The sequence below is a fragment of the Natrix helvetica genome (assembly GCF_964273705.1).
Source record: "Natrix helvetica genome assembly, chromosome: Z".
Lineage (NCBI taxonomy): Eukaryota > Metazoa > Chordata > Lepidosauria > Squamata > Natricidae > Natrix > Natrix helvetica.
The window spans coordinates 237,098-263,786 of record NC_138554.1 but is presented as its reverse complement, the minus strand read 5'-3'; the positions used below and the strand labels follow the sequence as shown (position 1 = coordinate 263,786).

Here is a 26,689-nt window from a genome sequence, read left to right as displayed (position 1 = left end):
GCATCACCTTCATGAAAGCCTCTTGTGCCATCCTCAGAAGTGCCGGAAATGGGTTCAGGCTGCCCAGGGAAGGGCAGGGTGGGGCACCTCATGGGGCAGCCGGCTTTATCCAAGTGTGGACTTTATCAGTGGGCTCCCCACGGAGCCCCACCAAGGAGGAGGAGGAAGGAAGGGCACATTTTGCTCGGTGGTGGTGGGGATAGTTCCCCACTTCAGTGGGCCAAGATTCGACCCGCCACTCATGCCCCCTCTCGAGACGCTCCCACTTGACGGACTGCCAGGACACTCCCTCCCTCCAAGAGGGTTACAGACGAAGAGCAGCAGGGGATCCACTGAGGAAAGCAGTCTGTGCCTGGAGGTCCCCCGAGATCTCTGCTGTGGCTCCTTTCCCACCAGCCCCCTCTCACTCCAGAGGGCCAGGAAGGGGTCAGGGCGCCTGGGACCCCTCCCGCCACCTCCCGCCCTCCAGGCACCAGCCCAGAAGCAGCCCAGGTGGGCAAAGGCCTCTCCAGCCCAGGGGCTCGGGGGCTCTCTGCTGCTCCTTAGGACCGTGGGGGAGCTGGTGGGCCCAGCTGGAACCCCCTCCCCCCCCCCGGGTCCTCCAGGCTCCCTGAATCAGCTGAGCCGCAAAGGAGCCAGGAGGAGCCAGAGTCCCTAGTCCTGGCAGGGGAGTCTCCTCCCTGGGGGAGGGGGGAAGCCTTTGCAGGCTGCAAAACATGGGCCTCCTTTGGAGGGGGCTCCTTTGGCAAACGCCTGGCTCTTGGGCAGTTGCTTATGGTGCCCCCCACCCCCTATTCTTCCCCCCCCAAGCATTGTCCTTGCCTTATGTAGACCTTGGCCTTGCCAGCCCACAGCACTTAAAGCTCTTTTAGCTCCTCACAGTCTGTAGGATAAATTGGGAGGGGCCGTATTAACACACACACAGACACATCGTTGGGTGTGTGTGTGTGCGTGTCCCAACACCCAGCATTGGCAGAGAAGGTGGGCCAGAACCCCCCTCCCTGTTTCCTGCCCAGGTGAGGAGAGTCCAAAGCCCCCATTTGCTCCCTTGTGGCCACAGCTGCTTTCACTCTTGAGACCCTGGCTCTGAGCTGCTTTTCCCTCTCGGGACCCCTGGAGCCCCCTGACCCTCAGGCCAGGCGGGGGCTTCCCAGGACCCAGACGGGCCTCCTGCCAGCCTGGCCTTTGTCCTTCCTGGGAACAAGGGGTTCAAGACCCAGGCTAGGATTTCCGCACCTGTTTTGTTCGGCCTAATCCCAACCGGTTGAACCTGTCCCCTTCAGGGGCCCAGGTGGGATCTCGGGAGTCATTTGATCCCGGCCACCCACCCACCCGCCCCTTTTTGGCAAGAGGGTATAAAAGCAGAGCAAGGGCACCCCCGGGCAGAAGCTGCTGGGCATCATGGCGGCTGTCAGGTTGTGGCTTTTGGGGGCGGCCCTGGCAGGAACCGGCGTTGCCGTGGAAAGCTGGCCTGCCATTGGGGTGTCCAACGGGGGTCCCTGGGGTCCCTGGGCCTGGCAGGAGCTGTGCCCGCGTGGGACCTATGCCACAGGATTCAGCCTCAAGGTAATCGCCCCCCTTCAGCCTCTTCCGTGCCTTCCCTGGTTTGGGGCCCAGGCCATGCTTGAGGAGACAGATGCTGGGGGGGGGGGGAGCCCAGGGGAAGACGGGTGGAAGGGCTGCAGCCCCCCCCCAGGGAATGCTGACCAACCAGGCAAGAGGAGGGAGAGCCGGATGCCCCTGGGCACCTACAGAGCCATTCCTTCACTGTCGCCTACGCTCCCCGTTTTCCTGACTTGGTAAGCAGGTAAGCAGCTGGGGTCCCACCTGCTGTTTGACCCCCGGCCTCCCCTCCCCCCTTGTGGGTCCTTGAGCGTCCCTCCATCTTTCTGTCCCAGGTGGAGCCTTATCAGGGGCAGGCAAAAGACGACACGGCCCTGAACGGCCTCCGGCTGCATTGCACGCGTGGCGCCCACGGTGGGGAGGCCGAGGCTAAAACTGTGGAGTCCCAGAGCAACGTGTGAGTCAGTCCCCTGCTTTCCTCCCTGCCCCCCCCCACAGCAGCCCCCCCTTTCCCCCTTTCCCCCCACCATCCTTCTCCTCATCTCCACTGGGCCCCCATGCCTCCCCCTGCCAGCCCTGGATGCCTCGCCTTGGCATAACGTTGCGTTGCCTCAGTGCGGGTGCGTAGATGTCCCAAGGCGCTTCCTGCAGTTAGAATGCCCAGGGTGCCCAGGCCAAGCCCTCCTGGTACCCGGGTGAGCGGGGCGGAAGTGGGCCTCCCCTCGGAAGCTTCTCTTCCATGGAAAGCCATCCGTCAAGGAGCGCCAGGCGGTGCGACAGACGAGGTGGCAGAAGGCGGCAAGAGGGGAGGGGGGTTTGCCAGCATTTAACCCTTCTCGCCTCTGCCTTCCCTCAGGTGGGGCCACTGGACTGACCCCCTCTGGTGCTCCCCGGGCAGCTACCTGACCGGCTTCTCTCTGAGGGTGGAGAGTGTCCGGCGTGGCATCAGCGACTACATGGGTGCCACCAACATCCGCTTTGCCTGCTCAGACGGGAAGGTCCTGGAGGGGCCAGGGCTGCCCTGGGGGGAGTACGGAGCCTGGAGCCCCTCCTGCCTCAAGGGCCTGTGCGGGATCCAGACCAAGCAGGAGGCCATCCGGGGTGTCCTGATGGATGACTCTGCCCTCAACGACCTCCGGTTCCTCTGCTGCACCCAGTGACCCTCACGGAGCCCACACAGGTCAGTGTGTCCTGGCACAAGCAGCCCCTCCCCCCCCCGTGGCCCCTTCTGATCCCTTGGGAGAGGAGAGAGCCCAAGAGCGCCCCCCACTTCGCCCCAGCCCCTCCCTCCTCTCCCTTCCCTTCCCTCGGGAGAGTTGGAGCAACCACTTTTTGGGGCCCCCAAACACCCCCCCTCTTTCCCTGCCCCAGAGTGGTTCTGCCCAGGAGTGGCCAGCAGGTCCTTCCCGGCCTCCCCTGGTCAGATGCCCACAACTCAGCTACAGTCTGGCCATTTCCGGTCCCAGGAGGCCCCTGGGGGTCCCTCAGCACTCCCTGCCCCCCCCAGCCCCTTGACCGAAGAAGCCCCCCTGCTCAGCACCGGCCTTTTCTCCACAGGTCCCACCCCCCCAGCTTCTCCCAGGACCCCCTCCCGCCTTCTGCCAAGACCCTTCAGAGTGGACAGAGGCTGCAGCAGAGAGCCGTTTATTTGGGGGGCTTCCAATAAACCTTCACGATTGCACCCCTGCTGGCCGGGAGATTTGGGGGGAGGGGCCAAGTGGGGGGAGGAGTGGATGTTGGTGCGAGTGCTCCGGTCGGTCGGTCGGTCTCACAGGCCTTCCCCCTGGCAGGAAATCAAAAGGGCAGCGCCAGTGAGCTACCAGGGTTGCCAAGAGGGCTTGTGGGTCTCGTGCCCGGGTGCATGCAACCCCCCTCCGTACAAGGCTAGCAAGCGATGTGGGGCCCAGGGAGGGTGCCCCCCTCCCTCCCTCCCTCCCTCCCTCCCCCGGTCTCCTGTGGCCATCTGCTCCCAGCCCTCCCGTCCTAGGCGCCTCCTCCGCTGCCCACTTACAGCTCGGTCGTCGTCCTTGCGGCAGTCGCCACACACGGTGCCCAGGAGGCCGTTGACCACCTGGATGCCGCACAGCACCACCTCCAGCAGGCTGAGCCCCAGCAGGATGGAGAAGAGCACGACGTGCCAAAGGACGATGGAGGGGGGGCTCAGGCACACCTCCCACACGGTCTGGTTCCGAAGGTAGTTCTCACTGACGGGGGGGGGGAGAGCTCAGATTTGGAAGGTGGGCACACCGAAGCCCCTCCCCCGATGCCCCACTCGCTCCCGGGGCACAGCCTGGCCCACGGCAGAAACCCCGTGAGCCGTGGGTGGGTGGGGCTTCCTGTCCCCCAGCCCTGCTCACCTGAGATCCTTGAAGGGGGACGCCCACTTCTGAGGCTCCGTTTCACACCAGGGCCCGTCGGCCAGGGCTGTGCAGGAGACCACCAGGCAGTAGAAGGCCCCCAGGCCCCCGAAGATGGAGCAGAAGACGGAGCGCAGCATCTGCCGTGTGGTCGGAAAAGGGAGTGGGGGAGGGCTCGCCCCTCTGGCCCTTCTCTCTGCCACGCACTCACGGGCCCTCCCTGGCAGCCCAGGGCCCTGAGCGCCCAACCTGCCAGCTTCGTCAGGTGGAGCGGATGGGGCCCCTGGCTTTGCACTGCCTGCCACCCCTGCCCGTCTCGTGGGGCCACCTGGCCAAAGCCCCCTTTGGGGTTCAGCCTCAGGGGAACCAGAGAGCTCCCGGGGAGCCTCTCCTGTCTCCACCTACCCGGCAGCGGTTCCCGCAGCATCCGTACCCGCAGCATCCTTTCCCGCCGGCCCGCACGGAGGAGCAGCCGGTGCAGAGGACCTGCGGGGAGAGAAAGTGGCCGGCTTGGAGGTGCCCCTCTGCCCAGGACGCCCCCTTAGGGAAGGCAGAAGCCAGGCAGCCATGGCGTGCACCACTCCCTGCTTCCCTGTGAGTGTTACCGGCTGGCACCAAGGGCAGCGCCCAGCACCCGGCTCAAAGTCCAGAAGGAGCAGAGCTGAGCTTTAGATGGAACCGGCTGGCGCTCTGCTTACAAAGGGTCTAGAGATGGAGCAGGGGTCTCCCTCTCCTCATGACGACTCCTCCCCCTGCCCTGGCCATCCAGGAAGCGTTCTACCTCCAGACATGAGACGGTCTTGCCCAGCCCGAGACCCTCGGCCCGGAGCGCTTAGCCCACTTCCGAACTCTTCGAGACGCTTCGCTTTCCAGCTCAAGTAAGCAAGCCATCCCTTGCCCCTCGCCCTGCCCCCAGGGGCCCTGGGAGAAGCTGCTCCGGCAAGGGCAGCTCCCAAGAATCCAGCAAGACCCCAGGAGAAGCCCCCCCCCCCACCCTGCCCACTCACCATCAGCCCCCCGCCGATGACACCCCCCATGAGCCAGGCCTGCTTGGTGATGTTATCCGGCGTCCATTGGCTCTCGGCGTTGGGGAAGAGCAGTAGGATGTTGGCCGCCATGCAGGCCAGGGCCGCGACCACCAGGGTGAGGCCCACCAGGCGGGAGCACTTCCCGGTGCACATGGTGGCGTGTGCACAGGGGCTGCGCGAGAGCTTGTTTGTTCAGATCACTCGGCCAAAGGGCTCCCCTCTCGGCTGCCACTCCACCCACCGGAGCCCAACAGCTCCTTCCTCTTCCAGGCCGGGTGGCCCCAAAGCCCTGGGAGGGGCCTGAGAGCCACACGGTTGGCATCCCCTGGGCTCAGGGCAGAGGGCACAGTCCAGGGTTCTTGCCAGCCGGAGGCCAGAAGCGCTGAGCTGTGGCTCTGCAGCTTTCAAGAGTTCGGAGCCCTGCTTGGGGACAGGGGAGGTTAATGGGGGGGGGGGTCTGCTTGTGGAAGAGGGTCTCCGGTCAGCATCTTTGGCCCATCTGCTCCCCACAGCCCCCTCCACACCCCCTCTGATGCGGCCGGGACCCTCTCGGCTTCCCCAGGTATCCCACCCTTCCTGAAGCTGACTCCCTGGCACCACGGCTTGTGGGTGGGGTGCTGGCATCGGTGCATCACCCTCGCCCTCGTCCTCCCGTGGCTGTGGGGGGGGCAAGGATGGGGAAGGGAGACGAGTCCAAGCCTCCCTTCTTCAGCTGGGCGTCTCTGCGGCCATTGGCCTCCTTTGGGGCCTCGGTTGATGTGGGGCCTCATTTCACCGGGGGGGGGCATGTTCCCGCCATGTGTCTTTCCGCCAAGCATGAGCCCAGGACTCTGTTCCCAGCCGGGGCTGCCAGCCAGCTTAAGGGAGCCCGGAATCCCAGGAAGGGCCGGAAGGGACTTCAGAGGCCTTCTAGACCCAACCCCCTGCTCAAGGTGTCAACCAGCACAGAGTCTCGGTGTGTCCATCAGTGCTTTATTTCCTGTGCCCCCCCCCCCCCCGTGTCACTTGCGCCGGCGCCCTGCCGCACGGATCTGCCTCTTGTCCTTACGCCGGCTCCGGGCTGGCTCGGGTGGCTCCGGGTTCCCGCTGGCCAGGAGCGGCTGCGGAGGCGGCACCGAGCTCTGACGGTGGTTGTTGGCTGAGGCCTTGTAGATGAGGTGGAAAATGAAGGCGTTGCAGTACCTGTCAGGGGAGGAGGGGCACGTGAGGGGCTGGACAGGGGCAAGACGGGGCCAGGAGGACACCCCCCCACAAAAGGTGGGGCCCTCTGCCCCAAGGGCCACGCACGGCTTCCCTGTGTGCCAGGAGGAGGGGAGGGAACTCGGTGGCTGCCAGTCAGAGGCAGAGGAGGGTCCTCGTACCCACCAGGGCATGGCGTTGTCAATCCCGGCTTGTCGGAAGGGTGAACGGAAGGGATTGATCTGGGCGGGGCTGGCGCTGCCCCCCGTGGCCATGGAGACTGCGGCCTCATCCACGGCACAGCTGTAGGCGCTGCACTCGGTGAAGTAGGCTGGCACTCGGAGGGACTGCGGGGGGCAGAGAAGCACTGTCGTTGGCGGGAGGGTGGGGGGTCGGGGGAGGTCTAGGCCGGGCCAAGCTGGTTATTGCTGCCAAGGGAAGGTGCCCAGCAGCCATTGTTGGGGCTGGGGGTCTCGGTCCTGGCGGCTGGGCACCTGCTCCCCCTGGCGGCAGCTCACCTGCAGTCGCGGCAAAGCACTCAGCCAAGTCTCCTTCAGGGCAAAGCCGGAGTTGAACCCTGGGCAGGTCAGGGGCACAAGGGGGGGCTGCGTTAGGTGCAGAGCACCGGACCCCTCCCCACCCTCAACCGCCTCCTCCCCTCTCCTCTTCTCACCAATCACCAGGTCCGGTTTGGGGGCCTGCAGGAGGTGGTAGGGCCGGGCACTGAAGCCCAGCTGCAGCTCCCGGCGGCCTCCTTTGGCCCTGGGGGCCAAGCCGGGCAGGACGGAGACCCCCTGCTCCTCCTGAAAAGAGGCGGGGGGAGGTGATCACCCTCTGGGGAGGAAGGCCAAAGACAGAGGGAGAGTGGGACATTCAGCATCCCAAATCAGCCGGAAGATCCCTCAAGATCCATGTGCCAGGATTGCCCCCCCCTCCCTGGGGGTGAAAAGGGAGGAAGAAAGACACACACACACACACACACACACACACACACCCTGCTCCCCTGGGTACAACCTCAAGGGAGGAAGACTCACGTCTCTCTGCAAAAGGAACTGCTGGCCGTCCAACTCGGGGGGCAACGTGTCCCCCACAAAGAGCAGCTCCAGGGAAACGTGAGGGAGCAACACTGACAACTCCTGCCGGGGAGGGGGGAGAGGAGGGGGGGTGGGAAAGGGAGGAGGGGGGGAGTGCAAAGAGGCTAGCAACAGGCAATCGTGTTTGGGGCTCCTTTTTAAGTTGCCCTCCTCCCCCCTCTCCTTCTCCCCCAGCAAGGAGGTGGGTATGTTGGTGAGAGGCAGGGGAGCTCCCACGGCCTTGGACTACAGTTCCCATCCCTCCCAGGCTGCCGAGCCAGAGGTCTTCCTGCAGACCTGCTCCAGTGCAGTCAGACAGAGTGGGGCCCCCTCTCTCTGCCCCCCCCCCCCTTCACCAGAGACTCTTCCCTACCCAGAAGACCATCAGGACGCCAAACTCCTTGCCGGATTCCACCAGGTGGATCTTGAGGGACTGTTTGTTCAAAATGTTCAGCTCTGGAACTGAGAGGAGGGGGAGGGGAATGAGGGACCTTTCACTGCAACCTCCTGCGGCTCTTCTGCATGGGCCTCCCGGGGGGGGGGGGTGCTCTGTCCTCAGCCCCTCCCCACCCACCCCTAAGGCACGAGAAGCCGCCATCCCTTCCCTTCGGCCGGGCCATGGCAGGTGGTCCCAAATTCGCACCCGTGGCCACCCGAGGCTCCTGCGGGCGTGGCCAGGTTATGGTCCCTGGCCCCCTAGGCCCCGCTCCCCTTCCCTGCCGCTGAGGGACCCCCACTCACAGTGCTGGGGGGCCAGCTGAGTGATGATGTAGTAGGCAGTGAGGGGATAGGTCAGCAGCACGGCCAGGGGGGCCCCGAGAGGCAGCCCCCGCCATTGGTAGTACTCTTTCCAGGACGCTGGAGGAAAAGGGGGGACATGGGGGTTGGGGGGGGGGAAGAAGAGTGATCAGATGGGGGAGGGTCTGTGCAAGTAGAGCAGGGGGGGAAAGGAGCCATGCTGCCCCCTCCTCACCAAAGAAGGTCCGAGGTGTGGGGGGCTCTGGGGGTGCTGGGGGGAGTGCCGTCCCTCCTTCCGGCCTGAGGGCCTCAAAGGGGTTACCTGCAGAGAGAGAAAGCCCCCACCCCCAATTGTGCAAGGTGAGGAGACCCCGGCTTCACCCCCTCCGCTCCCTGAGTGTCCTTAGAGAGAGTGCCTGGGGGGGGGAGGGCTCTGACAAGGGCGGGGAGATAGTGTTGCCCCTCTTGGTGGGCAAGACTGTTAAGACCCCTTACTCCGGAGGGGGAGGGAGGGAGGGAGGGAGGGGGCTGCACAGCCTCCACCACCCAATTTATTCACTCCTTCATAGAGGCCTCTAGTTTAGGGCTCACCAAACATGGCGACTTTTAAGACTTGTGGACTTCAATTCCCATAATTCCCCAGCCAGCATATTAATGAGGCAGTCTGGGGGTTGAAGTCCACAAGTCTTCAGGCTGCCATGTTTGGAGAGCCATGCGCTACTTTGGCCAGGATCACCCTGACTCTGGGCGGTTTACAGGGTGAAACGTAGCGCCAGAGAGAGTGCAGAGGTCAGCCACCGTCCGTCCACTCTGGCCTAAAGACTAAAGGGTGACCGGGCATGAAGGGTGCCTATTCTGCCCGGCTGGATCGGATGGGCAGCAACCACCGGCTGGGGGTGGGGGGTGTCCCTCAAAGCTCCACCGTGAAGAGCTTCAGAGGTCACAACCAGCACCTTGAATTGTAGCCCAAAATGTGTAAGGTGCAGTTTATGAAGGAATGGTATTGGCGGTCCTGACGCAGTTGGGAGGAGGAGGAGTCAAGCAGGCTGTTAGTCTGGGCATGGAAGGCTCCCCCAGAATGCCACGGAGGCTTATTTTCTCAGGGGGAAACTGCCAGTCCGGGAAGATTCCTATGAACCGGATATAGGCACTAAGCAATAAAGCAATAAATGGTTTGGATTCTTTCGTGTGTGGGCCTAGTTATTTGCGCCTGGCACATTTCCCGCCAGGCCCACAGCTGCCCATGCCTGCTGGCTGCCACCTCTTCCAATCCCCACTCACCACTCTGGAGGAAGGGCACAGGGGTCTTCACGGGGCCCTTCTGCAGCCCCAGGCCGTAGTCCGGGGCCCTCACCAGCATGCTCTCAGCCACCCAGTATCCGCGGGTCAGCCCTCGCGCAAGCAGGAAGCCCTCCTTGTTGAAGGTATCGCTGGTCACCTCTGGGGAGGGAAGGCAGGGTTGGACCTGCAGCTTAGCCCCGGTCTCCCCCTCTCTGGGATGTGGTGGGGCTCCCTACCAGCAGCAAAGGTGAAGGGGAGGTTGGCGAGCTCTCTGGCATGGCTCATGTATCCAGCCATGCGCTGGCACCAAAACTGGTGCCCGATGTCCTCGGGGCTGCGGCTCCAGTCCAGCTTCCGGCACTTCTCCGAGCAGTAGAAGACAGCGCGGCAATGCTGGCTGGCGGAGAGAAAGAGCTGGGCACGGGGTGGCACAAAGCTGGCCAAATGGCATAGGAGGGGCAGGGCAAGCTTTCCAGAATGACAAGAACTGGGACTTTGGAGGTCTTCTAGTCCAACCCTATAAGTCTTCAGATGGCGGTCCAATCCCTTCTTAAAAACCTCCTCCAGTGCCCCCCGAGGCAAACCATCAATGGCACCAAAAGCCTCCCCAAGCCTTTGTGGTCTGGAAAGGGGAGCCCACCCCCCACCCCCAGCTCAGGCAGAAGGTGGTGACTAGAAGGGGGGGGGCTGCGATTCCGTCTGCTCTGGACTCACCAGGCTGTGATCTGGCCCTCAAAACTGTGTCTCTTGCACACGTGGCACGCCCTCACCCGTGTGGTGGGGAAGGAGAAGCTGGGTTTGGGGCCCCAGCCCCGCATTGGACCCTTGCTCATCCGGATGCCCAGGCGAGCAAGCAGGGGCTCCAGGGACCTGCTGGGGCCAGAGCAGAAGAGGGTCAGGGGTGGGGAGACAAGGAGCCCCCCCCCAAGCACCCTCCGCCCACTCACTTGTGCAAAGCTGGGTCTCCCACGGTCAGCAGCTTCGGCCGGCGGGGCTCCCCAGCACCCAGGGGGCAGAACATGCTGTAGCAGAGCAAGGCGAGGGCCCGGGTCTCCAGGGGCTCCTGCCCAGCCGTCCCCAAGAAGCCCCCCAGCAGGAAGTCAAAGCCCAGAATGGTGCCATACTCATCGGTCACCAGCAGGAGGTGCTCAACGCGCCACAGGGGCTGCCCTGCGGAGCACAAAGTGGGAGGGGAGGGAGGGGCAGATGGGGGCAGTTTGGAGCTCGCTGCAGGACCCAGGATCTCCCCCCTTCCCCCTCCCCTGATCACAAGACGAGGTAGGCTGCAAATAAATCTAATGAATAAACGAGGCTTCCCTGGAGAACCTGCTTTTCCCTTGGCATCACCTGAAGACAGACGTGTGGGAGGGAGGAGGGGTGGCCTGTGGGTCGGGGTGGGGAATGTCGGTGGGTCTCCAACCTCCTTGGGAGGGAGCCCAGGTGCCCCACGGTTTCTGGAGCGCAGCCCAGCCAGGACAGGGCAAAGCCAGCGGGGGGAGGGGAGACATTCTCCCACCAAGGTTTCAGCAGCAGCCGACAACAAGAGAAGCCAGCTTGATGGTGGTTACATGATGGCTAAGGCTTTGGCGTGAGCTCAAGGAACAAAGAATAGACTAGACGGGAGAGGGAGAGAAGGGAAGGGAAGGGAAGGAGGGAGAGGGCAGGGGAGGGCAAGGTAGGATAGGCTGAGTAAGAACTGGGAAGGGAGAAAATAGGGAAAAGGGGGGCTCAGGCGGGTTTCTTTTAAAACAAAACTCTTCCTGGGAAAACCAGAGAGGGGAGGAAGAGGGGCTGGAGGAGCCCTTCTTCCACCTTACAAGCCCCCAATGGCCTCCCCCTACCCAGCTGGGGTGAGGCTAAGCGAAGGTCAAAGGTCATGGGTCGGCCCTGCCCAGTGGCCTCTCCACAGCCCCGAATCCTTCCTGGGGGCCGGGGACTTCGGCCACAAACCTGTCTCCGTGGCCGCGGCGTCGTCCTCTTCTTCTTCTTCTTCCTCCTCCTCCTCCTCCCCCCCGGCCCCCACAAAGGTTATGAAGCGCTCCAGGTCCTGCAGGGCCAGGGCCTCCTCGCTGTAGAAGCGGCTGCCCAGCTGCTGCCCGGGGTCGGCCACCGTGAAGGCCAGGCTACGGTTGGGCAGCAGGTGCAGGATCCAGAGGGCTGGGTCGGGTGGCAAGCGGCGGATGGAGCTCTCCTGCCTCTTGCGCCGCTCGCTGCCCCGCCGGCAGACGGCATCCAGCAGGAAGCGCTGGTACCAGCCAAAGAGAAGCTCGGCAAAGTCCAGGATCTCTGCCCGGTAGCCGGTCACAAACTCCATGCCTGCGGTGGGAGGCCGTCCTGTAAGCGCCCTCTGCCCCTAGGAACCCCCCGAGGGACCCCAAGCACCCAGGAGGGGGGGACCCCGGATCAGCCAGGGCTGGGGCAGGAGCACGGCTTTCCTGGAGGGGCCCAAGCCCCCCCGTCCCCAGGTGAGAGTTGTGGGGGTCCTTGATGGCCACCGGGAAGGGGACCCGGTTTCAGCCCCTTCCCCAACAGCAGCCCAGGCCGGATCTCCCAACTCCTTCCCCCGCTTGGGGGCCAGGCTGCCCCCCCTCCTGGCCCAGCTTGCCTGCCCTCTACCTGAAGCGAGTACCGCCACCTCTTCAACGGTAAATAGCCAGAGGTTTCCCCGGTTGCCCTGCGACATCAGGGGTTCCGGAACCCCCCCCCTCCCCGCTTGCTCCTCCTGCCCAGCAGCCCCTCCCCCCTGACCCTCTCTGGCAGAAACCTCCCGGGCAGGGCTGCTGGTCCAGGCAGCTGCTCTGGGGTCTCCGCCCACCCCCCCAAAAGCAAAGGGTGGGGCCGACTCCAGATTCCCAAGCAGGAAACCCAGCCAGATGAGCGAATTCCCCTCTATCGAAGGGCCACATTAACAAAATTGTGCCCACCTGAAAGTACAACTCCCTTCCCCAGCCTGATCAGTTGGAGGGTGGGGATAGTGGGGGCTTCCCTCTGAGCTTCTTCCTCCACCTGTTAGCCTCCCCCTCCATTCTGATGCTGTTCCTCAGGCAGCCTCTCTTCCCCAACCCCACATAGGAGCCCAGGGCCTCAGACCCCCCCCCCCTCTCCCATGCTACGGCATCCTCAAGCGGGAAGGACCCCTGGAGGCCATCGAGTCCTGCCCCGGACGTCTCTGTCCGTCCCCCCACCCCAACCACTGACAGGCATCCAGCCAGGTCAGGCCACTTTATGACCCCAGAGCCCCACCTGGCCCCTGCCCCTTGGGCTTCCTTCCTCTCCCTGGGATTTGAGGGTGCTCAGCCTGGGGCTCCCTCCAGATCAGAGCGGGCGGGGGGCATCTCCCACATAACCCTCCCACATTGCTCTGCCTGCTTTCCTTGCCCCAGCTACTACAGCCAGGTTCAGGGCATCCATTTTTAAAAAAACAAACAAAAACAAACAAAAACATAAAACACATACAACCTTCTTCCATTTCATATAGCGTGTCATTTGGTTACAAGATTTTGTGCGTCCTTTCCATGGTCACCACTTAAAATTATATATTGAATCACAAATTGTTCCTTAGATAAACATAAGTACATTATTGTTATATGTCAATTTTTCAACTGTAATTATTATTCCTTAATTTTAAACAAGATGTTCTAAATATTGAATCCATACATACAACATCATTTTGCATCAATAGTTCAACTTTCATTATTATTCCTACATTTAAAACAAAATATTCTATATATTGAAATCATACATACAACATTATTCCATTACATCGTTCTAATCTGTTTAACAGTGCTAAACCCTTACAGTATTGCATATATCATTCTATTATTCTTAAAATATAAAAAGTTCTCCCACTTTTTCCATTACCATGATTTTTTATCTAACCATTGATAAAACAAATCCGAAACCTTGTAAAATTGTTCATCTTCTTGTTCTCTAATTTCAAATGTCAATTTACTCATTTCCGCACATTCCATAATTTTTTGAATAATTTCCTCCTGCGTTGGTATTTTCTCATTTTTCTCATTTTTTGCAAATACAATCGTAGCTGCTGTTAAAACATTTACAATCAAATATTTCAAGTCTCTATTATACATTTCTGGTATAATTCCCAATAAAAAAAGTCTCTGGTTTAAAGTCTATATGTTTTTGTGTCATTTTCTCCAACCACGTGTGGATCTTAGTCCAATATCTTTTAGCTTCTGCGCAAGTCTATCACATATGGTAATATGAACCCAGTATCTGATGACATTTCCAACACTTTTCTCATTTATTCTTGAACATTCTTGCTATTCTCGTCGGTGGTAGATGACACCTGTAAAACATCTTATACAAATTTTCTTTATATGCTGTTGACATTGTCATTTTGTAATTTTGAGACCACAATTTCTGCCACTTCTCTAATTCAAACCCATGCCCAAAATTTCCCCCCCAAGCTATCATAGTTCCTTTAACTTGTTCTTCTTCTAACTTAACTTCTAGTAAGTGTCCATAAAGTTTTTTAATTACTTTTTTGTCAGTACCCATCAAAATTTTAACTAACTCAGTCATTTTATCATAAAAACCTTCCTCTTTATGGTCCTTGTCATATCTAGATTGTATTTACACATATGAAAACCAGTTCATCTTTATACCTTCCTTTTCCAGTTCTTGCATAGATTTAAGTTCACCCTCTGCATTCAATATTTCACCATATCTGTTTGTTCCTTTTTGTATATTATTGCGTATGAAAAGGCTTCAATAGTTGATAGCCAGGCTGGAATTTTTAAATAATATCGTCTTTTAATCTTCTCCCAATTTAGTAGCAAAGCCTCCCATAGGTAATGTCTTCTAAAATACCCCTGTGTTTTAGTTCCCTTGTACTATAAAAAGGCATGCCATCCCAACAATAGATCATGTCCTTCAAGGGTCAATAATCTGGTATTCCTTAGTGTTATCCATTCTTTAACCCACACCAAACTTGTTGCCTGGTGATATAATTCCAAATTAGGCAGGCCCAATCCTCCTCTTGTTCTTGCATCTTGTAACAATTTTAGTTTTATTCTTGCTTTCCCCCCCTGCCATATGTACTTCAACACTATTTTATTTAAGTCATCAAACTATTCCTTCCCTAGTCTAATTGGAATCGTCTGGAACAGATATAAAATTCTAGGAAGAATGTTCATTTTAATTGTAGATGTTCTCCCTATCATCAAAAGTTGTAGATTTTCCCATTTCTTCAGATCCATCGCGATCTGATGTTTGAGTTTATAGTGGTTGTTGTCTTTAAAAGCGCTGCATCTTGCTGTTAATATATGTCCCCAAACATTTAACCTTGTTCGCAACTTGTATCTCCAAGGTTTCCACCAACTCTTTCTTTTGTCTTGTTGACATATTCTTTGTCAAGATCTTCGTTTCATCTTTATTTATTTTTAATCCTGCTACTTTTCCATATTCTTCTATTCTTTCTATCAATCTAGGTGCTGTTTACAATACAATACAATACAATAGTAGAGTTGGAAGGGGCCTTGGAGGTCTTCTAGTCCAACCCCCTGCCTAGGCAGGAAACCCTATACCGTTTTAGACAAATGGATATCCAACGTCTTCTTAAAGACTTCCAGTGTTGGGGCATTCACAACTTCTGGAGGCAACTTCTGTTCCACTGATGAATTGTTCTCACTGTCAGGAAGTTTCTCCTCAGTTCTAAGTTGCTTTTCTCCTTGGTTAATTTCCACCCATTGCTTCTTGTTCTGTCCTCAGGTGCCTTGGAGAATAGCTTGACCCTCCTTCCTCTCTGGGGCAGCCCCTCAAGTATCAGAAGGCTGCTATCATGTCTCCCCTGGTCCTTCCTTTCATTAAACTAGACATACTTAGTTCCTGCAACCGTTCTTCATATGTTTTAGTCTCCAGTCCCCTCATCCTCTTTGTTGCTCTTCTCTGCACTCTTTCTAGAGTCTCCACATCTTTTTACATCGTGGCAACCAGAACTAAATGCAGTATTCCAAGTGTGGCCTCACCAAGGCATTATAAAGTAGTATTAACACTTCATGTGATCTTGATTCTATCTCTCTATTTATGCAGCCTAGAACTGTATTGGCTTTTTTGGCAGCTGCTGCACACTGCTGGCTCATATTTAAATGGTTGTCCACTAGGACTCCAAGATCCCTCTCACAGTTACTACTTTTGAGCAAGGTTACCACCTATACCGTACCTGTGCATTCCGTTTTTGTTGCCTAAATGTAGAACCTTACTCTTTTCACCATTGAGTTTCATTTTATTAGATAGTGCCCAATGTTCAAGTTTGTCAAGATCCTTCTGTATCTTAAGCCTGTCTCCTGGAGTGTTGGCTATTCCTGCCAGCTTGGTGTCATCTGCAAATTTGATGAGTTCCCCATTTATTCCCTCATCCAAATCATTGATGAAGATGTTGAAGAGTACTGGGCCTAAAACAGAGCCTTGGGGGACTCCACTGCATACTTCCCTCCATGTAGATGCCGTTCCATTGAGGACTACACATTGAGTGCGGTTGGTCAGCCAGTTAGGGAGTATCTTTCTATTTGACTTTGGTTTTTTTTTTTGTAAGTTATAGTCCATATTCTTATCTACAATTCCATTAAAATCTCCCATCATACAAATATTTAAGTAATCCTGTGTAATTTTCCTGTGTATTTAAATAATCCTGTGTAATAATCCCATTATTTTCCTGTGTAATTTTCTGTAAAATTCATCTTGCTTGTCATTACGCGCATAGATTCCTATTAGGAGCATTTTCTTATTATTGTCCATAATTTCCACCATCAAAATTCTTCCATCGTCTCTGTATAAATTTGTTCCACAGGGATTGTATTTTTGATGTAAAGAATCACTCCTCTTTTCTTACAGATTGCCAATGAAGTAAACATTTTCCCCAGCTTTGGTTGCCTTAATAAGTATTCATGTTGCTTTTGAATATGCACTTTTTGTAGACAAATTATATCCAATTTTAGTTTCCCTAGTTTGTGAAATATTTTCTTTCTTTTATTTGCTGAATTAAGTATTTATGTTAATTGAGATCATTTTCTTCTCTTCCATATTTAGATTTTATACATAGGATTTATTGCTCTGGTGGCTCTAGGTTCTCGTAGTTCTTTAATATCCACGCCACCTACAGCACCTTCTTCTATCTCGATCCCACCTACTGCTCCTTCTTCTTTTTCAGTCGAAGCTGAAGACACCGCTCGTGGTTCTGTCACCGATTCTTTACGTCCAGTCTCCTCAGCCTTCCCTCTGAGACGTTTCTTTGAAAATCTGCTTTTTCAATTGAAACTATTCTGTATCTTTGTCCTTGCCATACAAACGTTAAACCTTCTGGTATCAACCATCTGTAATTAACACCTTTTTTGAGTAGGATTTTAGTCAAAAATTGATATTCTCTTCTCGATTCTCTCACATTTCTTGGTATTTGCTTCATAACTGCAATCTCCTTGCCTTTGTACTCCAGTTTTCTTTCTCTTGCTTTTTGAAGTATTTGCATCCTAATTGCTTTCTTGGTAAATCTTACATGAACTTCCTTTGGCAGGTCATTTCTCGCTGCATATCTTGTACAAACTTGAAATGCTTCATCTATAGCATCAGCCATCTTCTCTTGGGTTAACTCGAGGACATTTGTCAAAATTGCTATCATTATTTGTAACAGGTTTTCACCTTTTTCTTCTTCTATGTTTTGGAATCTTAGAAAAAATCCTGACCTTTCCATCTCCCAATTCAATATTCCAATATTATCTTTATCGACCACACTCAGTCTACTATCAATCTCCCCAATTTTGTTCTCTCTTTGGTCACCTTTTTCTTCAATTTTTTGTAGTCTATCTTCATATTTCATCAAAAGTTTGAATACTATCAATTTTTTCATTAGTTTTAATTGCTTTGTGTTCCATGTTCTCCATTTGTTGTTCAATGTTTCCCGCTCGTTGTTCTATTGTCTCAATTCTTTTTTCCATGTTTTCTGTTATCTTTTCGATGGTATCTGTTTTTACTTGCAAATTCTGAATTCCTTGCATACTCATCTCTAAGGTAACTGCCTTCTCTCCCTTTTCTTTTTCCTGTTGCAACATTGTCTGTATTGATCTTTGTCCTCCTGCTGGTGAGGAGGAAGTTGTTGTTGTTGTTGTTGCAGAGCCGGTGGTTATTATTCTTTTACTCATCTTCAAATTTTTCTGTATTATAATCCACTTGGTATAAAAATCAATTGTAATTCAGAGTGATAATGAGGTGATCAAAGGCTTAAAAAAAGAAAAAAGGAAAGAAAAGGGTCAATTATAATCCAAAGTGACCATGGGGTGGTCCAAGGTAAAAAAAGTAAAAAGGTAAAAGAAAACAAAAAGGCCGAAAAAAAGGAAAGAAGATTCTGTGGAAAAAAAGCCAAGAGTAAAACAAGAAGGCAAAACGGAGACAGTGGGTAGATCCACTATCAAAAATGTGAAAAGGAAAAAGAAAAAAGAAAAAACCATAAAAGAGAATAAAAATCTTCAATCTTTTCTATGCCATAATCCAACTGAAAAAAACCAAAAATAGAAAACAACCAGATACGGGACCCAACTTCACAGCAAAAATACGTAAACACTGCCATCAGCAAAAGAAAAGAAAAAGAAGTAGTTTCAAGGCTTCTTGTAAAATTAAAGCTCTCTAAACAAAAGAGAAATAAATTAAAAACTTTTATAAAATGAAAGCCTTTCAAGATCACTCCAGGCTTACTCTTACAGTTGTTATCTATTCTCTCCAGGCAGAATTTCCAGGACTGAAAATTTCAGAGTGAGCACCTGTCTAAATAACTCTTCTCCTATCAGTCCTGGCTGAGCCAGTAACCTTGGAGAGCAACCTTTTCCAAACATTCATTCAAACAAAAAATAGAGACAAAGTTTCAAAGCCTCTGGGTGGCAGTGTTACTTATCCAAAACTTTCCCTCTCTGTATTGCGTTCTCTGCCTTATTAAGAGAAAAGAAAAAAAGAGTAAAAAGCCAAATGAGAAAAAAGAAAATAGTACAATGAACTTTAAACCGTTGTATATAAAAAAAAGATTCTTAAACAGTGGAACAGTAGAACTTAATTATCAAACAGTCCAAAAAGTAAAACGGAAAAGAAAAAAGCCCGCTCCATTTAACACTACACTGAATAGAAAGTCCAGTCAAGCTTCTGACAATAAAAAGGAGAAAAAAAAGTAAAAACATTCACTTTGACTGTAGCCTTATATTCGCTGCTTGCTCTCTCTCATCAGTCTTTATTTTAGATTAACTCTTCATTTAGGGTGTTTTCATAAATCAGAAAAAAGGTAAAAATCTCACCATGAACGACACGCTCTTTCCTGCATTTTCACTTCCGAAGCTGTCAACAGTTTCACCAGCCTGGCTACTTCCTAGCCGCTGGCAAGAGGGCTATTCCTGGATCACCAGAGACTTTGTGGGTGTCTCTGGGATCGGCAGGATATGCCCCTTCCTATCACCATCTCTTTGGGACGGTTTAGGTCCAGTTGGACTGTCCTGTGGCTGGAATTTCGGCGGTGGTCTCGGAAGCCCGAGATTGACTGTCGTGTCACCGCGATGTCAGCTTCTGAGCATCCATTTTTAAAGGCAACTCCCCGGGGAAGCGAACCCATCTAAAGGCAGGCTCTCCACCACACGCTCCTTTTGCTATGGCCCGTAAATGGGTACACTTGTGCCAGAGCCCTACGTGAGTCTCTTGTGGGCTGGGTCTGAGGTCCCTCCGTCTGGCTCAGCAGAGACCCCCGGCCCCTTCCTGCTGTTGCCTCTGCTGGACTGTGGGCAGCTGTGAATGGGTTGCCCCCTTCCCTCCCTTCCCCGCTGGAGGGGGCCACCTTCTTTCCTCACAGCTGGACTGGGGGGAGGGGGATGATGGGTCCCACGGTGACCATTTCTGGCATTGTGAGGAAAATACCAAACTCAAGGCCCTGCAACACCTCCCAAGGCCTCCCATGGCCGCCACAGCTGAAGGAAGAGCCTCCGCTGAGCATGGGAAAAAGCTCGCCAAGTGCTCTGCTGCAGCTGGAGGAGTGGGGGACATGGGAGGGGGGTGTCATCCCTATTTCTTACCCTGACTTGAGCTTACAGCCCTTGCCCAAACACTTGTGGAGAGTCTGCCCTCACCGTCCTCTGCTCCACTGGTGAGGGGTCCTCCTCCCCTTCCACTGGCTTTGGGGGCTTCCCCCCTGTGCTGTCTCAGCACTGTGTTAGGAATGTAAGCCAACAGTTGGGTCAGCAATATATAAACCATGATGGTAGTACTGTAGCTTTAAATACTGCTGTAAAATGTGATTGGTTGTCGTTACCTCAAGCAGCCATAAGATGGAGCCAGAATGACTGTTAGCTCTCTGTTTGCTAGATGCTGATTGGTGGATACTGCTTGTAGATGTATCATGAGTTACTGTGAGTTTTACTACTGTTAGCGACTTTGTGTGCGGAACTGATTATATGATACTGGACTGTGTTCTATGGATCACTCCTTAACTGACAACATTGACAACTGACTGTCTTATCCGTGTATGACTTGGACTGTTTGATGGACTCTGAATATCTCTATTTTCCACCTAAGTAAAATACTATTACTTTTACTATTCGGCGTCCCTGTATGCTGATTTGTGCGTGTTCTTCCACACCACTCCCATTACACTTCTCTGCACACTCGCTCTCCTACCGGGGAGCTTACCTAACACACTGTATAGCTAGCATAGGAATTAAGAGCTGTCTCCTTCAAGAAACTACCTCCTGGGAAATGTAGTTCCATGACATGTGGTCACATCTATGTTTCTGATTGGCCACTGGGGCATTCTGTCTGTGCGGAGATTATAGCCGGTCATTTTAAATGCCTTTGGGAAACAGAGAAGTAATGTGTGTTTCTCCGCTCAGCATGGGAGCGAAATCGTCATCTTTTTGCACCACGTGATGGAATAGATTCTGGAAAGTCAGAAGTATCTTAATACTGAACTATAAATTTTGCTATTAAAAATGCCTGATAATAAACTTGATCTGAATGAGATTCCTAAGCGGGGTTTTTAAATGCATACGCCCCCCCCACTCCCCACGAGCAGAGAGTCAGGAATCATCCAAGAATATTTATTGAACGGCCGAGTCAAACTGAGGGAAGCCCTCCCCCCTTGCTCAGCATCCTTTGGGTCTCCCCACACTGGCCGCCGTCGCCCTTTCTCGCTGGCTGCTCCTCAGCGCAGGCCCAAGAGCAGCACCGCCAGGGAGGTAGAGCAGGGCACGACTGGGGGGACCACAGGGGCTCCTCCACTCTCCACGTTGGTCCAGAGGTCGTTGTGCTTCTCGTGCTGGGAGGAGGGGCCGACTGGGATCTGGGGCACGCGGAAGGGACGCCCATCGTGTGCCGAGGTCTGCTCTAGCCAGGAGTGGTAGTTGGAGACCTGCGTGTAGACGCCTGGGCTGCGGGCGGCTGCGCAGCTGCGACCCCAACTCACAATGCCCACTTGGTACCAGCGCCGGGGGCTGCCGTGGCCGCTGTGGCCGGGTGGGAGACACATCAAGGGCCCCCCGCTGTCTCCCTGCAGAGGCGAGAGAAGCAGGGAATCGAAGAGGGGCTGGGGCACAGGGGGAGGAGGGAGGGCGGGGCATCCTGTGGGGCAGGATTCAGCAGGAATGCCACCCCCACAACCCCTTGTACTGAGGAGGGGTCCCTTCGACTCTTCTACTGAGGCCAGCAGCCCTTGGGGGGTGAGGAGACAAAGCTGTTGCCAGGGGAAGCAAGCAGGAGCCGCTGGGGCCGAGAGGAGTCTCTGGGGCTGGTGCGTGGGGCTGCTCCATGCCATCCCCTGGTCCAGGCGCTGCTCAACCATCCTGGGAATCAGCCGGTTTCCTTGGCAAGGAGCCTGACCCGGGTGACGGGCAGGCCTTTGGATCGCAAGCCTGGCCAGCTCAGGGCCCCAGTGAGCAGCTGCTCCTCTGAGGCCGGGCTGGGCCATTGTGTGGGGGTGGGTGGGGGGACAGCCAAGGGGGATCCTACCTGGCAGGCATCCCGGCCGCCCTCCTCGAACCCAGCGCACACCATGTTCCTGGTGAGAGAATGCAGCCACCGCAGGCACAGTGTCCAGTCTACCAGGGCCACCTGGATGTCCAGTAACTCAAGGGAGCCGTAATCTGAGCCTAGAGGGGTCAAGACAGGGGGGTGGAGGGGGAGGAAAGAGGGGGGCAAATGGCTTAGCTCTCAGCCCCAGAGATTCTCCCCTGGGCAGTGGATAGGGGACGGATCTGACTCAGGGGAAGGATGGGAGGCAGGCAAATGGGTTTCCGGTCCCTTCCGGGGTCGTAACGTTCAGAGGCACGGGGAGCCCCTCTTTGCCCACCACCAGGCTGACAGTAGCCCCTTCCCCGAGGGGAGGGGCGGTCTGGAGGAGAGCAGGCAAGCAGGAGGGACAGGAGGGCAGCGAGAGCCTTTGCGTGAGCCTCCCAGCAACAGTTAGGGCTGGGCCCGGGGCCTAACGGAAATGGAGCAGAAACAGAGGCTGGCACAGGGCAGCTGGTGAAGACTGGGTATCTCTCTCGCATGCAGGGGGTGCGGGTGTAGAACCAGAACCAAAGAGCCGAAAGGGACCGGATGGGAATTCAAGTCAGAAGCTGCCAAGAAGAGTTTTGCAGGAGAAATGGAATCTTCCCCCACACTGTGGGTCCTCAGACACACCCATCTCTGTGGGGTGCTCTGGTGAGCAGAGGGTTGGGCTAGATGCCCCTGGGTGCCCCCTCTGTGGCTCCATGAGAGGGTCTTCCTCTCTGATGCCCTCTGGGGCAGTGATTCTCAACAGAGGGTGAGGCCCCCTGAGGGAGGCTGGGCAGAGCAACCCTGCGAGGAGCATCGAAGGCAGGCAGGGCAGCAGGTTGGCAGCCGTGGCCTCTCTTTGGACCGTGCCATGCAGAAGCCCCAGCTGAGGGGCCAGCTATGGACCGGGAAGGCCGCCAGGAATGGGAAGAGAGCTCCGCTAAAGGGCCGGGCGGGGCAGTGCCACGGTGCAAGGGCCTCTGGTTCACTTCTGCGGGTGCCCAGGCAAAGAGGCGGGGCACTTGGGTTCCCGTTGGGCTGCTGGGAGTGGGGGGAAACGCCCGGCTCACCCGCTTTGGTGAGGCCCCAGCCGGCGACAAAGCAGCTGTCCCACATGCTGTTGTCCGGGACGATGTTGCGGTCTGGCAGGCAGAGGGCGGTGTGGAACCAGCTGTGGGGGATGGGGCTGTGCAGGAGCAGCAGGGCCAGGTCGTTGTCGTAGGTCTTGGGGTTGTAGAGCGGGTGGAGGTGAATCTTCCGCACCCAGCGGGTGACGTTGTTCCTGCCCAGGTAGTTGCTTCCTGCCGCCACCCTGATGCCTTCCCTGCATGGGGGAGGGAGGGGCAGGGCAGGGGAGTGGTCAGTTGGGGGGGGGCAGAACAGGAGACGGAGAGTGGCAGCCAGAGCCCAACCCTCCCTGGCACCGAAGAGCCCCAGAAGCTCTTCCCCTGCTAGGGGCAGCTCTTCCGCCGTTGGCACGGAAGACTGGCAAGGAGGGGCAAGGAGCATCGGCAGCCAAAGGGGGGTCACTCTGAGAGGTCTTTACATGTAGGGGGGCTTCCAGGCATGAAGGGGAACTCTGCTAAGAAGGGCTGCCCCGCTTCGGGTCCTACAGCCCCCCCCCAAATGCCCCCCTGACCAGTTACCTTCTGTCTGTGAAGCAGTGAGCTGCAGAGAGCACCCACCAGGGGTGTACGATGCTCCCCCCGCAGAAGTGGTAGGAGCTGGTCTGAATGCTGACCACCCAGGGCCATTTCCCAGCAGCAGCCTTCGTGCCCCCCACGATGCGGGCATTGCCCAAATGGGCGGCATGCGGTGCATCAAACTCTGGCCGGTAGCCGCAGCCTAAGAGTGACAAGAAGCCTCCATGTTAGGCGGCCCCTGCTCTCCGTGCCTCCCCCCCCCCGCTGGACTCACTGAGGGGGCCGGGAGGCCTTGCCAGTCTGTCTCAAAGAGACCCCACTCTTCTGGGGGAATCGGAGCCGGCTTTGACTTAGCAGCCCAGCATGGGGGCTGAGGGGCCCCCTGGGGTCTCCAATGGGACAGCCAGGCCTGCTGACTCTGGCCGGGTCTTCCCCAATAAGCCTCTCTTTGGGGAGCCCTGCCCTGCAGAGGGGGGGGGGGGCACGGGCAGCCACAGGTAGGCCAGCCTTCAGCCTTCGCTGCCCCTGACATCACAAGTCTGCTGCGACCTCAGGAAGGTCAGAAGGGCCGCCCTCCACCTGCTCTGCCCTGAGGGGGGGGCGCTTCTGCCCGCAGGGGCTCCGCTCTCCTCCCCTCTCCGAAATGCCCCCCTGGCACCTTGTGCACGAGCACCGCTCCCTTGCAGCAGGACCAGGCACAGCAGCAGCCGCCGCACAGGGGAGTCCATGCGGCACTCCAGAGCCGGTGGGCGTGCCCTTTGCGTGTGGGCGGGGCTCGGGCCACACCCCGTAGCAGCATCACAGAGCTCCAGGTGTTGACCTCACCGGGCAGAACCGCCGCCCTCCTTGCGGCCCTTCCACGGGCGGGGTGGGGCGGGGGGCTCTAGGCCCAGAAGGGGGGGCCCTGGAGGGGCGGGGTGGGGTCCCCTCGGGCCATTGCTGGAGCCCTGCCGGAGGTAGCCGAGAAGAGCCGTTGCGCGGCGCCCACCACAAATCCTTGACGGGGCGGCTGGCAACGTGCGAAGCGACGGAGTTTCGGCCAGGGCGCCGGAGCCGATTCGGGGCACCGGAGCTAAGCACCGCAATGGGAGGGGCAGAGCAAGGCGCCCCCACCCCCACCCCGTCCGGCTAGAGCTCTGGAGGGCACCAGGTTCCCCCTCCCAGGAAGCGGCCCGGCCGGCGCTGGGGAAAGTTGTGGAGGCGCCGGAAATCCCCTGGCGGCTGGCCGCCTTTCGCTTTCGGCCTCGGGCAGAGCTGGCGATGGCGGCGGGCGAGAGGAGCGGGGGCTCCGACCTCCGTTTCACCCAGAGACGCAGCCCGCTGCTCCTGCTGCTCCTGCCGCTACTGCTCCTGCCCGCCCGGCCAGGTGAGGCGCCCCGCCGACGCTCCCGGGACCCCGGTTCGGGGGGAGGCGTTCCCGTTCCCTCTTGTCCTGACCGCCGCTCTCCCTTCCGCAGCCTTGGGGAACGAGGGGGCGGCCGCCGGGCACTGCCGCTGTGACAGGTACCCCACCGAGCCGGAGCTGGTCAGGCGGTTCCCCGACCGCCTGTTGAGCTGGGAGCGCTGCAGGCGCCTGGTCAGGTGAGCCCAGTCCCCACAGCCCTCCTTTGCCCGTCGGGAGTCGCGCCTGGCTGCCAGCTGCCCCCCTTTGCCCTCCTCTGTGACAGGTTCATCTTCCCCAAGAATCTGGTGTGTGGCTGGGAGGACGCGCCCTGGGTGCTCCGGCTTATCGCTCGGATGGAGGACAAGCGTGAGTCTGCCCCAAAGGGCAGAGAGATTCTCTCTCTCTCTCTCCCCCTCTCTCTCTCCCCCTCTCTCTCTCCCTCCCTCCCTCCCTCCCTCTCTCTCTCTCTCTCTCTCTCTCACACACACACACAATCTGTCACAGAGGGACTCTGGGAGGTGTACAAGTAAAATGTTAGAGGCATAAAAACTAAATGAAAACTTGAAAAGTTTGACAAAATGAAAGAAAGGGAGGGGGAAGGGGGCCTTCAGGGGTCGGCCAGCCCCTGCCAGCTCCAGGCCAAATGGCAGAGCCAGGTCTTCAGATGTTTCTGAAAGGACGGGGGATGGGGGCACCTCTTTTCTGGGGAGGGAATGTTTTTTTTTGGGGGGGGGGTAACGGTGGAACTCCTTGCCCAGCAGTGGCTGGGGCATCCCTTTCCTGCCTGACCATATTTCCTTTTCTTGGCAAAAGGGAGGGGGTCTGCTCAGGTCAGCTCCTCTGAGAGCGGTGGCCAACCGAGCCCCACCAGCCGTGCCCCGCTTCAGCCTCTGAACTCCGTGGGGTCAACCCCGGTGGTCCCGATGGAGACGCTGCCGTCAGAGCAGGTGCCGAGGGAGACTCCATCACAGCGGCTGCCGGCATTGACCCACACAACGGCCGCCCCAGCCCCAGGGAGTGTCCGAAGCGTTGTGCTGCCCAGGAATGGTAAGGCTGGGGGCCAAGGGGACATGGGGAGGGGCTTGTGGGGAGGGCACTCACTCCTGGTCTGATTGGAGCAGGTGCCATTGTGGAGGTCAGCCCCACCCGATTTGGCCAAGAGGGGGCTGTGCCAGGGTGGCATGATCAGACTGCTGTCTTCTGTGTGCTGGGCATCACCGTCCTGCCCCTCGTGATCCTTGGCCTGCTGTGCTGGTGGAGGCCCCCCAGGAGAGGCGGCCAGGCAGCCCTGAACTCCGAGCAACAGGTGGGTCTCCTGCCCAGGTTCAGCTTCCCTGCTGCTCTGGTTCCTCTGGGCATTTGGGGAATAGAAGAGTGATGGGGCTCCTTCCCAGAACCTCTGGGGCAAGATGGAGAGAGGAAGGGGCCTCTGCAGCCCCTTCTGCCAGGAAACAAGGGAGCCCCCCCCCCAACACCATCAAACTCTTGGGGCAGGAAATGAATTGTGGCAAAGCAGGAGAACGGAGGCTGCTCTGCCCACCTTCTCTGGGCCCCCTTTTTCTGGGAGCCTTCTCAGCCATTCCGCCCCACAGGCTCCCCTGGAGTTGGCCTGGGGGCTGCCTCCCACCAGAGAAGCTGCCCTCTCTTTGAGGTGCTCGCATGCCAGCTCTGAAGGGTGCTCAGAATTTCAAGGGAGAAAGGGCTGATGTTCCAGCTGTTTGGGAAGAATCTCTTGGGAAGGGGGAGGACTGAGCCACGGGGCCATCTGCATTCTGCTTTGTGGCCATCTTGTTACGTGCCTCCCCCCCTCCCCCAATGCACAGCAGTCCCTAATGCTTCAACCCAGCCACTCTGGAGCTAATTCCGATTCTCCCTTTCAGGAGTGGATGTTGGAGAGACCCGGAAGAGCCCCCACCTACAGCCCTAGAACAGAGGCAGCCCCTGGCTCGGACTGGGGGGCATGAGGGGGGGGGGCACAGAAGAGAATTCAGTCCTGTGGATTCTGGAATGTCCAACTGTGACTGTTTCCGTGGCTGTTCTTGTGGATCTTTCACTTCTTCTCACAAATGAAAGTGTATTTTTGTAGAAAACGCAGTTTCCGCTGGTGAGTTTTCTGCCACAGACGCTGCCCTGATTCAGCAGAAGCAGGACTCCCGTCTGGCCGCTGCTTCCTTCCCCATTTCTGCTCCCACGTCTGATCCTTCAAGGGGTTTCCGGCTCTATGGAACAAGCTGAATGGGGGAGGGGAAAGGGGAGGATGGCACCATAGACAAATCCCTTGTGTGTCCCATCACACTTGGCCAATAAATAAAGAATTCTATTGCTCTCTGCCATGCCCCCCCCCCAGGGGTCAGGAGCTGTACAGAGAGCAGAGCAACCCTCTTTGTGGGATGAGTGAGCGGGTGTGGAAAGGGTCTGATTCTATTCC

The 26,689-nt window shown here is 56.6% G+C and overlaps 5 protein-coding genes across 5 annotated transcripts; 2 read left to right on the top strand and 3 right to left on the bottom strand.

The window, feature by feature from the left end:
• Positions 1 to 886: 886 nt before the first annotated feature.
• Positions 887 to 3,308, top strand: LOC309382102 (vitelline membrane outer layer protein 1 homolog). The gene is made up of 4 exons (XM_081933575.1): positions 887 to 1,566; positions 1,899 to 2,020; positions 2,420 to 2,743; positions 3,121 to 3,308. Exons 1-3 carry the CDS (start codon positions 1,402 to 1,404, stop codon positions 2,721 to 2,723), a joined length of 591 nt encoding a protein of 196 aa, XP_081789701.1. The 5' UTR covers positions 887 to 1,401; the 3' UTR covers positions 2,724 to 2,743; positions 3,121 to 3,308.
• LOC309381566 (transmembrane 4 L6 family member 5-like) lies at positions 3,190 to 5,218 on the bottom strand. Its single transcript, XM_081932723.1, has 5 exons — positions 4,928 to 5,218; positions 4,326 to 4,406; positions 3,921 to 4,060; positions 3,575 to 3,767; positions 3,190 to 3,346 (listed from the first exon to the last, which is right to left on the bottom strand). The coding sequence occupies exons 1-5, from the start codon at positions 5,099 to 5,101 to the stop codon at positions 3,332 to 3,334; spliced, it is 603 nt and encodes a 200-aa protein (XP_081788849.1). The 5' UTR covers positions 5,102 to 5,218; the 3' UTR covers positions 3,190 to 3,331.
• Positions 5,219 to 5,949: 731 nt separating this feature from the next.
• LOC309402127 (zinc finger MYND domain-containing protein 15-like) lies at positions 5,950 to 11,538 on the bottom strand (the record flags this gene model as incomplete). Its single annotated transcript, XM_081971723.1, has 13 exons — positions 11,170 to 11,538; positions 10,167 to 10,389; positions 9,934 to 10,089; positions 9,456 to 9,616; positions 9,220 to 9,378; positions 8,174 to 8,260; positions 7,942 to 8,058; positions 7,574 to 7,662; positions 7,162 to 7,263; positions 6,801 to 6,930; positions 6,646 to 6,704; positions 6,314 to 6,474; positions 5,950 to 6,130 (listed from the first exon to the last, which is right to left on the bottom strand). The coding sequence occupies exons 1-13, from the start codon at positions 11,531 to 11,533 to the stop codon at positions 5,950 to 5,952; spliced, it is 1,989 nt and encodes a 662-aa protein (XP_081827849.1). The 5' UTR covers positions 11,534 to 11,538.
• Positions 11,539 to 20,352: 8,814 nt separating this feature from the next.
• LOC309381821 (serine protease 55-like) lies at positions 20,353 to 23,605 on the bottom strand (the record flags this gene model as incomplete). The annotated part of the gene is made up of 5 exons (XM_081933105.1): positions 20,353 to 20,746; positions 21,205 to 21,344; positions 22,305 to 22,558; positions 22,881 to 23,079; positions 23,536 to 23,605. The coding sequence occupies 5 exons, from the start codon at positions 23,603 to 23,605 to the stop codon at positions 20,402 to 20,404; spliced, it is 1,008 nt and encodes a 335-aa protein (XP_081789231.1). The 3' UTR covers positions 20,353 to 20,401.
• A 246-nt stretch (positions 23,606 to 23,851) lies between these two features.
• LOC309382030 (uncharacterized protein) lies at positions 23,852 to 26,573 on the top strand. The gene is made up of 6 exons (XM_081933476.1): positions 23,852 to 24,243; positions 24,335 to 24,458; positions 24,545 to 24,627; positions 25,075 to 25,308; positions 25,383 to 25,567; positions 26,142 to 26,573. The coding sequence occupies exons 1-6, from the start codon at positions 24,138 to 24,140 to the stop codon at positions 26,223 to 26,225; spliced, it is 816 nt and encodes a 271-aa protein (XP_081789602.1). The 5' UTR covers positions 23,852 to 24,137; the 3' UTR covers positions 26,226 to 26,573.
• Positions 26,574 to 26,689: the final 116 nt, after the last annotated feature.